The sequence below is a fragment of the Frankliniella occidentalis genome, unplaced genomic scaffold, assembly GCF_000697945.3.
Source record: "Frankliniella occidentalis isolate FOCC.00 unplaced genomic scaffold, Focc_3.1 Scaffold1282, whole genome shotgun sequence".
Classification (NCBI taxonomy): Eukaryota; Metazoa; Arthropoda; class Insecta; order Thysanoptera; family Thripidae; genus Frankliniella; species Frankliniella occidentalis.
In genome coordinates this window covers 9,608-19,351 of record NW_026268386.1, presented here as the reverse complement: position 1 = coordinate 19,351, position 9,744 = coordinate 9,608, and the positions used below count along the sequence as shown (strand labels likewise).

General features: G+C 47.4%; 3 protein-coding genes across 6 annotated transcripts in view; 2 read left to right on the top strand and 1 right to left on the bottom strand.

The window, feature by feature from the left end:
* The first annotated feature begins 683 nt into the window (after window positions 1-683).
* On the top strand, window positions 684-4,766 carry LOC113205539 (acyl-CoA Delta-9 desaturase-like). Its single transcript, XM_026421208.2, has 5 exons — window positions 684-1,148; window positions 1,392-1,522; window positions 1,855-2,060; window positions 2,371-2,556; window positions 3,404-4,766. The coding sequence occupies exons 1-5, from the start codon at window positions 911-913 to the stop codon at window positions 3,705-3,707; spliced, it is 1,065 nt and encodes a 354-aa protein (XP_026276993.1). The 5' UTR covers window positions 684-910; the 3' UTR covers window positions 3,708-4,766.
* Window positions 4,767-6,425: 1,659 nt separating this feature from the next.
* LOC113205510 (glycine-rich selenoprotein) lies at window positions 6,426-7,965 on the top strand. The gene is made up of 4 exons (XM_026421174.2): window positions 6,426-6,593; window positions 6,838-6,922; window positions 7,005-7,124; window positions 7,246-7,965. The coding sequence occupies exons 1-4, from the start codon at window positions 6,575-6,577 to the stop codon at window positions 7,355-7,357; spliced, it is 336 nt and encodes a 111-aa protein (XP_026276959.1). The 5' UTR covers window positions 6,426-6,574; the 3' UTR covers window positions 7,358-7,965.
* A 146-nt stretch (window positions 7,966-8,111) lies between these two features.
* The window catches only part of LOC113205509 (uncharacterized), a 4,220-nt gene continuing 2,587 nt past the window's right edge, over window positions 8,112-9,744 (bottom strand). For all 4 annotated transcript variants that reach the window (XM_026421172.2, XM_052275971.1, XM_052275972.1 and 1 more), the window contains exons 6-8: window positions 9,356-9,596; window positions 9,074-9,270; window positions 8,112-8,927 (exon numbers count right to left, since the gene is read on the bottom strand). In XM_026421172.2, the coding sequence (XP_026276957.1) occupies window positions 8,821-8,927; window positions 9,074-9,270; window positions 9,356-9,596 (545 nt within the window). In that variant the 3' untranslated portion in view covers window positions 8,112-8,820. The remainder of the gene's footprint in view (window positions 8,928-9,073; window positions 9,271-9,355; window positions 9,597-9,744) is intronic.

Here is a 9,744-nt window from a genome sequence, read left to right as displayed (position 1 = left end):
ACAGCATGCATCTCAATGCATGCATTAAATACAGCATGCATCTCAATGCATGCGTTAAAAACAGCATGCATCTCAATGCATGCGTTTAATACAGCATGCATACCATGCATGCTTTATATAACGCATGCAATGCATGCTGTTGGGTTTTCAGAGTTGTGGGACAGAAGTAATCACATTCGGTTCCCATAAATATGAAATTAGAGAAAGGCCCCGCTAGACATCCAAGAACGAGGATTCTCGCTCTCCGGAGAGCGAGGATTTAATGTAAATTTCTTCGCTCTCTGGAGAGCGAGGTTTTTTTCCTCACTCAATTAAGCACGTGCAGATAGTGGGGCGATACACTGTCAATTGTCTACACACAGGGGTTTTGTCGTGCACATTGCCTACCATCGAGGCGGTTCACTACGGACGACAGTGGCGATCCCCCTTTCTGACGCGACGTCGCAAAAAGTGTGTATTCACCTTAACTGCAGATAATCGCGTGCATGAGCTGAGCAATCGACTTTGTATGAGACACGAGACGGTGCCCCTTGACCTTCCTCTTAAAACTTGCAAAGCCTAGCGTCCTTCGCTTCAAAAACCCGTAGACCGGGGAAACCGTGCTTAGCATAACACGCCCTCGCTGTGCGTCACTGTCATAGGGTAATGCATTTGGGCGTCTGCGCTGTGCGAATCAGCGAGAGAGGTCGGGAAGAGAGGGGGAAAGAGTGATAGACGGACAGGGGGGTCATTCCAGAGAGGAATTCCGCCCGCTTCGCACATCGCGTTATAAAGCAGTGGTGCGGAGACCGGGCGTGCAGGCGCACGGTGACACTACCAGCCCGGGCACCCCATTACCCCCCGATCCGTCCGCGTCCACCGCAGGCTCCGCGCCACCCCGGCCAAGAGAACTACCCGCACTTCCAAACAAATGCCACCCAACGTCAAGGAAGCACCCGCGCAGAGCGGGGTGTTGTACGAGGACGAGGCCGAGCCGGACTACCGCACTGCCATCGCCAAGCACGACGAGAGGACCAGCGGCAAGTCGTACCGCGAGCTGCAGCCCATCCTGTGGGACCGGGTGGCGGGCCACCTCCTGTTCAACGCCCTCTCCGTCTACGCCATCAAGCTCATCTTTACGGACGTCAAGCTCCTGACCACCGCATGGGGTGAGCGAGATGATGGGAGAGTCACAGCAAAGCAAGGACGGGGCGGTAGGATTGAAAATTTCCGAAAGGTTCCGGAAAACTTACGGAAAATTCCCCAAAATTTTCCAAAAAAGGGAAAATTTCTGGGGTCTGGGAAATTGTTTGCTTTTCCCTAAAAAATTCAGTTTTTTGCTGCAATTTTCCGGAAACTTTCCAGGGCTTCCAACCCTACCCGACAACAGTAGTTTTCCTCCTCCTCCACAGCCTTCCTCCTGTTCCTCGCGTGTAACCTTGGGGTTACCTCGGGCGTCCACAGGCTGTGGAGCCACAAGGCCTACAAGGCGAAGCTGCCGCTCAGGATCCTCCTAGCCGCGTTCAACACCATGAGCTGGCAGGTGAGTGAGGAGAGATACACGTAGGATGTATAGGGGGCTAAAATTATGTAAGCAGGTTGCTTGCTCGCTTCGCGCTCGTAAGACACCAGGGTAGGCAAGCTCGCCCGCTCGCCTTGCGTGCGATACAGTATAGGGAAAAAAACGATGTTTATTGTACACTATCCTGTAAACGCGTTGATAAAATAGGTTTTGATTCGGTAACTTCATCATGACGCCTAAAAAAAAATTAAAAAAAATCATTGCAACGCGCGCTTCTAGAGCGTACCCCACGCTCTCTGAAAAGGGGTTAGCTTCTGGGCTGAGCAGAGACTCAAACGCTTCTGCCCCTGCAGGGCAGCATCTACCAATGGGCCATCGACCACCGCGCGCACCACAAGTTCACCGAGACGGACGCCGACCACGTGAACGCCCGCAGGGGCTTTTTCTTCTCGCACGTCGGCTGGCTGCTGTGCAAGAAGCACCCGGACGTGATTCGATTCGGAAAGACGATCGACTCCAGCGACTTGCTAGCCGACCCTGTGGTCTACTACCAAAAGAAGTAAGCCAACCTGGGAGTCTTTAAACACTTCAGTTCACTGTAAAAAATAGTTGTACGTTTTGCGGGAAAAATTTCCTTGAGGCGTGTCGTAAAAGTACAATTCAAAAATGTAAGACTACAAGCACTTGGAATTTGTCGACAAGCAACCTGGAGGTGTTATAAATTTACAACATATTTTGAATTATAAAATATGTCGTAAATTTTCGAGAATATTTTTTTTTACAGTGATTGTCCTGTTTGCATCATTTACTTTATTTTTGTTCGTGAATTTTGCTTAATTCGTCATCGCCCGTTCATGCCGCATCCTCAGGTACTACTACGTGTTCATGCCGTTCCTGTGGTACCTGATCCCCGTGGCTGTGCCCATGCTCCTGTGGGACGAGACGCACGCCAATGCCTTCCTCGTGGCCGTGGCTCTCCGCTTCACGCTCTGCCTGCACGCCATCTTCCTCGTCAACTCCGCGGCCCACATGGTCGGCTCGCGTCCTTACGATAAGTGAGTAACGCGTTCTACCTCTATACAATAACGGCGGTGTGTTCCGATAACTTTATCTTTACAGTTAGTTTGGTTCAGTTTTTAAACTCTTTTTGTTGGGTTCAAATGAAACATTAGATTACATAATGGAGGGTTCATTGGTGCACGTGTAGGCCTTTCACTGAGCGTGGGCGATGAGCTCTGTAGTTGGGTTATTGCAAAGGGCGGATGCGATCACAAGCTATGGCTAAGGTTGGCGGTGGGTCTACTGGACGATCAAATGGGTCCTCTACGAAGTACGTCCGTGTTTTTCTGAGATTCATTCGGTATATCGCGCGAGCTCGGCGCCTGCGAGACTCGGGGTAGGCCACCCCGCCGTACACGCATGCACTGCGTGCAAGATGTTGCCTACCTGCCAGGCGCTATGATAGCTTGCACTGGCTGACATAGGCAGTTTTGTAAGGCCGAATCCTGACGTATTTTCTGGATAACTGATCCCTTATATAGTCATGGAGATTAAGTGTTACGAGGTGAGGTGAGACGACAATGACAATACCTTGCCTCGGTTGGGGGGTTTTCGACGGCCACTCCTCACGGAGGAGCCGGACAGGCAGGCAGCCGCCACCAGCCGGCGGCGGCGCGGACCTGATTTAGTGCCACGACTGGGTATTTTAATTTTCAGGAAAAGTGTTTTTTTGGAAATTTTTCACGACTTTTTTTCATGGGCTCCTATTTTTTTCCCCGAAAAGTTTCAGTTTTTATTTTTCAATTTTTCTGAAAATATTTCGGATTTTTAAATCCCAAGCTTGGCCAGAACGGTGATCATTCTCATTCTGACCATTTTCTCGTTCCTCAACCAACCCCGCAGGTCCATCGCCGCCCGGGAGAACTTCCTGGTCGCCCTGGGCATCGGCGGCGAGGGCTATCACAACTACCACCACGTGTTCCCCTGGGACTACAAGTCGGGCGAGTTCAGCTACTACGCCTCCAACTACGGCGCAGTCTTCATCGAGCTCATGGCCAAGATAGGCCAGGCCACGCACCTCAAGTCGGTGAACCGCGACCTAGTCATGGCGCGCTGCCTGCGCACGGGTGACGGCACCCACCCCGTCTGGGGCTGGGGAGACAAGGACATGAGCGAGGAGGACAAGAGGGTCACCATCGTCAGCTAGGCCCATCCAGCTCCGTATTATTTATTATCATTATTACTATTCGCAAATCGCCGTCTTTGATCTTTAAGAAACACTGTGATACTAAATGTAGAAATCAGGTCGCAGTTCCGCTAGTATAGCGCCAAATAATGCACATGCCCAAGGAAAACGTTTTTCTCACAAAGACCTCATTGTGACCTCTGAGGTCACGATTCCTTGAGCTTGTGAGGTCACCAGTGAGGTCACAAGTGCAAGAATCGTGACCTCGTAAGTCATAAAGAGGTCACAATGAGGTCTTCGTGAGAAACACGTTTTTCTTTAGGTGAATTTGAGACTTTGAGAATTTTTTCCGACATCATTTCGACATTGTTTTTCACGTCGTTACGACATAAAAGTGTGCCTGAAATCGGAGGCTTTTCGACAGAGAAACGTGGGAACGATACCGACTGTCGAAAAGCCGTTGATTTCAGGCACACTTTCATGTCGTAACGACGTGAAAAAAGATGTCGAAATGACGTTGCCGGAAAAAAAATTATCACTGGGAATGCTCAAATGTGTCACAAAACATCACATTTAGATGCGCATTCCAGATCGGCGCTGCTCGCAGGGATGCGGCTTATTGTGTATGATCTTAGTATCGTTCACTTTTACTTACGACAATGTGTTTTTTTTCTTTTTGGTCTAGAGTAAATATCTAAACCAGCCAAACGCAAAAAAAAGTTCTCGAACGTTATTTGCTGATGACGGGACAGAAAACCGAACAATTTTCTGGAACAACTAATTGAGCTACTCCAACGAAACCGAACGAAACATTTTATGTGTCGGTCCGGTTTTACTAGGCCTACTTATACGAGAGTACTGCTCTCCCCATTCAGTTAAGGTACTATCGTCGTTTCAAGTGTGGCCAGCCATAATGGATATATTTAACTAATACAGCACATAAAGCAATGCCTTTTTTGCCGTGAGGAGACCTACGTGTTTGTAGTTCGGCCCTACTTTACCCTCAGCACTCCATACGTATGGTGTACGATGTATTTATGTATTTATTAGCAATGTTGAATAAATTATTAATTTTTTAAATGGTGGTGACGTGCTGAGTCTCACAAACTATGGCTGACATCAGAGGTCTCCGCACGACATACCCACCGTGCAAGTGAGACCGGTAACCTATGACCCCCCGGGACCCCAGTCACCGATTTGCTACTTAATTCGTGTACTTTGTCAGCAGAATTAGTTTAACATGACACCGGGGTGTCGCTCGACTCGCGCCTAATCCGCGCAAACTCGTTGTACTGTACTGTACTGTACCCGTACCCCTTGTCACCGTACCACAGAGTTCATCATCAGGGATTTTTGCTTTGAAAATCTAAATCAAGAATCTATCTTGAAAGCAGATGATACAACTTTAAGAATATGTCTGTTTTCAAATTTTCTCCCGGATTTAGCTGTCATTTGTTTCTGGTTTCTTGTTATTTGCAATTTCAGCGAACAAGCGGCGTTGAAAAGCGCGGGCACATAGGCCGGCGTCGGATAGTATTGTTGTGCAGGGACGGGGAGCCTAGTATTGTTAAGCAGGGTTAGGGTAGGGGCCTGAAGCGACACTCACTCAGGCACCCACCCGGACACGGTTCCGCCAGCGCTAAAGAAATTGTTTTCTGGTCTCCGCTTGATTCCCTTGCCGTTTCGAGAGTAAAAGCTAGCTGACACCTTAAATTTACTTATCTATTCTTTACGTTTAGTCAAAAGGTTTTTAAGGTATCATCTGCTAAAAAGGTCTACACAAAAAATTTCACTCAGTTCTTGCAAATCAGTGCTTTGCAGGCGGTTTGCAAATTGCAAATTGCCCTTTGCCTATCGTTTCGCTGACCACGGTGCCTTATACGGCCCCGGTCGGATATGCAACCCGCCGACACGCCTCCAAGCGGCCAGTATAACTACTTAAGAAATTCGCGGGCATATTCAGCCACCGTGGCATGGACGTATCTGTCTTTAATTTGTCACAAGAACCCGTGACAGCAGCCGCACCTAATACAAACGGAAAGTGCCATCACTTCCAATACTCCACCACATTTAGTTTGTTGAGCTTATACTTAGGATTCTGACCACTCCAAGGTGTGGAATTGTTACCGTGAGATGCTTCCACGATAAACGTCTTCTCTGCCGACGCTCCCGCTCCTGGGGCTGGAGCGCTTTCGGGCTACCTTGCTTTCGGGTGAGAGGGGAGGGGGAGCGGGCCACCAACCTCACACTCCTGCTTGGCGGGTTGGCCTACCCGAAGCGCACCACCAGGCGCTATTCTGCTTAGCCTCATTAGCACAGTCAGCTCTTGGGAGCGAGACCTCCAAAAACTCACGTTTCCCGTGACCGCGATTATTTTACTCGTTCTATTATTTGAGTTGTAAGTTATGGTTCTCACCCAACATGAGTGAGGTACCTCAGATTGCTGAGGTCAGAAAAATTTCACTTTCTCTATGATTAGGCGAGGAAAAATTGTGTCGCTCATTTCGATCACAGACTCTCACTTAAGGATTTCGGTGAGACATGCATTGTGGAAGCACGATAACTTGAAGTTAACTGAGGATTCAGCTGTTAATCTGTTCGTATCCGATCCCCTCACACTCACGCAGGTCTGTCTGTCACTCAATGGATTTCAACGCTCCCACGCGCACACTGTTCGCAGAGTCAACTATTTGCAGTTTGTATTGCCTGCCTATAGAGGACATAGTCTGACGTCATCACGTTTTCTCTCATTTCTCCCCCGCTTCAGACTTGATGTGGGTGGTGTTATTGTTTGAAGTTGTGTTCTCGGAAGTAGAAGGTTCCAGTTTCAGGCTGACGTGGTGAAATCCCAAGTTACTTTTCATCGCTTTTTAAGATCCTTGACCAAAATGACTTGGATTGACAACGGTAATAGCTTTACGTACTTTAAATGTTACATTTATACTATGCCATTGCTCCGACTAGTTCAGTAATAACCTTTCTTTTTAAGAATTCTTTTCTGCTTTTTTATTATAGACAAATTTCCTTGAATACTAATCTTTATCAGACATCAAAATAAACTGTGCTCTATAAAGCATTTCATGTTTACCTAATTTTAATGGGCACTTTGTGTTTAGCATTCTTTTGTTCAAATTTTACTTTATTCTTTCAGATGGTACAATTCACGAGTCCATGCCATGGGGTGTTTCCAAAATCACATCCATGTTCTGGGGATTTTTGAATGTTGTGTATTTGTTGTAAGTAAATATTTTGTGTATTTAAACATTCTAGTATTGCTGTTTAGACTTTGTCACCATTATTGTGTTTTGTGTTTTGCAGCTTCACAACCCTCATTCCAGGTCTACGTAATTCAGATGGGGAGAGCACAAGCTACAGAGCACCTCGAGGTGGTGGCGGTGGTGGTGGAGGAGGCGGTGGGGGTGGTTTCAACGGACGCGGGTATGTTGACTCAGCATATGATCCACTATCACAATTTGATCAGTTTCAGCTTGTAATGGAGAATTTAATGGGCTACATCTTTTTTGGGGGTCTCACTTCCTGTTCGTCTTTCCTCATACAGCCCTCCTCGCCCACCAAAGCCAAGAGGAAACTTCAGATCATTTGGTGATATGTTCGGCCAGGGCTCTGTCAATATGGGAGGTTGCCCTGGTGGGAGCTGTGGCAGAATGTAAGATCAAACAACATTGAGAGGAAGCCTGCTTGAAACAATTTTGTAATATGCCTATTTGAGAACATTGAACTATTTGCTTGTAATTACTACAGTACCTTCACTATTAAAACAAATTTCCACATCAAAATAGACTTGGATTCAAAATTGTTTTAATCTAGGCTTCGTATCTTTTAATCTACTGAAATGTTGAGGTCATAAATGAATTGTGATAATATTTAGAGTGTAACAGTAATTGTGGAGTGTAAATCCTTTGCACTGAATTTCTTTTCTTGTTCTCTCTGGGAACTGCTAAATTTAATCTATTAATTTTTGTAAATACTTTAATGTGTTGTTCTTATTTTATTTTATTTTTCTTTTGCAATGTAATCTGTATGCGTGAGACGAAAATGTTTGTCAACACACTTCACTGTGTCAAGAGCAGCATTCCAGATTCATTTCACATATATAGATTAGTTTCTTTTTTCATATTCCATCTTGTTGTCATGTGTTCCTGATGTCAGTGAGAGTGATGTGTTAACTACTATAAATCTTTGTATTTTTTTTTCCTTGTTTGGCTGTCTTGAATGGTCTTATTTCTAATGTGATAAATATATGTACTTGAGAAGTTAATGTGCTTTAGAATATTTTGTTGTTTTAGAGACAATTTAAGTATGCTTGGCAACATTCATCAGTAGTTACTAGTTACTAGTGAAGGTGGAATGAAGAATCACAAATCAGACGTTGGTTTGTTGAAAGTTAATTGAAAGGGCCTCACATTTTTCTGTATTGACGTGATTTCATCATTTATTTATTTTTATTATTGTTGGCATTTATACCAGAAAAAGTTAAACAGATCTTTCAATTTTAATTTATTGAATTACACAAATACTCACTTCAAAATGAGAAAGTAACAAGATTCATAAATCTCTAGATTCATATAAATAAACATTCAAACTCAAATTTTACCTTTAAAGACAAAACTATTTAGGGTCATAGAACATATAATAATGTGTCACTGTCCCTCTCCAAATATATAATTAGTTCAGGGTAACTTAAATAACTTCATAAACTTCAACTCACTCATCCTGACCAGAAGGGATACCTCACCTGCCCCATAGGATAGAGATCAATGTGACCTTGTTGTTACCCAGTGCTGTCCCTTCGAATCAAAGTGCCTCGCCTCAGGCACTATTAAAGGTGCCCCAAATAGAGCCGAGCTAACATCAGTCTAGTCTGCACCACACACTTCCATGTTCTTTCGCTGCCTATTTCTCTGGTCTATTACACGCGATTTCACCGTTCATAGTGTAGATTTGGTTCAGGAGGACGGACGACGTTCCTGGGGGCTGTGGGTTTCTGTGAGGGGCTGGGGGTGGGGAGGGGAGGGGCAAGGTCAGCGGGCGTCCCCATGCTGCCCAGGCGCCGCGGCACCACTGCCCTCGACCCCCTCCCCGTCCCGCACCCCTGGCTCACACGTCACGGCTCTCACTTGGAGGGCTTCCTGATCTGCAGGGGAAGCACCACTACTGGGTCATGTGTCTTTGGGTTGTCGGTGTACAGGCTCCACGTCCGGTTCACGCAGTCGAAAATGCCTGGGAGCAACACAAAGTGGATTACAGTTTACGAGAGTAGGGGGGAAAGGGCCACGGGGACATGTGCCATCGGCGTCGATGTGACCCCGTCGTGACTTCTGCATTGTTTTTTGTGACGCCGGGCTCGAGCCACGCTCGCTACTCACCCACGGCGACGGTCTTGACGAAGTCGTCGTCGCCGGCCTCCCGGAAGATGTTGTGTTCGGGGTGAGACTGGTCGCCCATGACCCTGATCACGTCCTGCAGGGTGAAGGGGTCCGGCTGCGCCTCCATGGTGGCGTGCCTGGCGTCGCTGCTCGACACGATCATGCCGCCCACCTCCGGGATCTTGAGCCGGAGGTACCTGGGGACAGCGGGGGAGGAAGGGGTGGGTCAGCTCTCTGGGGGAGGAGGCAGGGCGGGAGCACGGCGCGGCCACCAGCACTCACTTGTTGCAGTGGAAGATGTGCTCGCCGGGCGAACAGGTGAGGATGTTGAGCGGGCTGCGGCAGTCGGCGTCGCAGGACGGGCCCACCTCGGCGTTGTGGAACAGGCGGTCGCCCTCCTGGTTCAGGAAGGTCATGTTGATGGACACGCCGTCGCCCGCGCCGCACCCCTCGTCGCGGAGCACGTGCTGCGCGGCCTCGAAGTTGTCGCAGTTGAGCAGGGCTCGCGTCAGGAAGTGGCGCGCTGCAAAGATAGAGGAGTCCGTGAGCGCGGCGTTTTCTCCCGTCCCCTCGGTGCGGGAGGTATTGTTCGGAACTTTTAATTTCCGAAATTTTTCAGGAAAAATGTTAGGAAAAATTTAAAACCAAAACTATTCCAGAAATAATAAATT

What these genes read in the sequence shown, in the direction of transcription:
- LOC113205539 (XM_026421208.2), top strand. Translation starts at nt 911, where the DNA reads ATGCCACCCAACGTCAAGGAAGCACCCGCGCAGAGCGGGGTGTTGTAC. An exon ending in GTGGTCTACTACCAAAAGAA is followed by an intron (nt 2,061 to 2,370) that starts GTAAGCCAACCT and finishes CCGCATCCTCAG; the next exon opens with GTACTACTACGTGTTCATGC. An exon ending in GGCTCGCGTCCTTACGATAA is followed by an intron (nt 2,557 to 3,403) that starts GTGAGTAACGCG and finishes CCAACCCCGCAG; the next exon opens with GTCCATCGCCGCCCGGGAGA.
- LOC113205510 (XM_026421174.2), top strand. An exon ending in TTGAATGTTGTGTATTTGTT is followed by an intron (nt 6,923 to 7,004) that starts GTAAGTAAATAT and finishes TGTGTTTTGCAG; the next exon opens with CTTCACAACCCTCATTCCAG. An exon ending in GGTGGTTTCAACGGACGCGG is followed by an intron (nt 7,125 to 7,245) that starts GTATGTTGACTC and finishes TTCCTCATACAG; the next exon opens with CCCTCCTCGCCCACCAAAGC.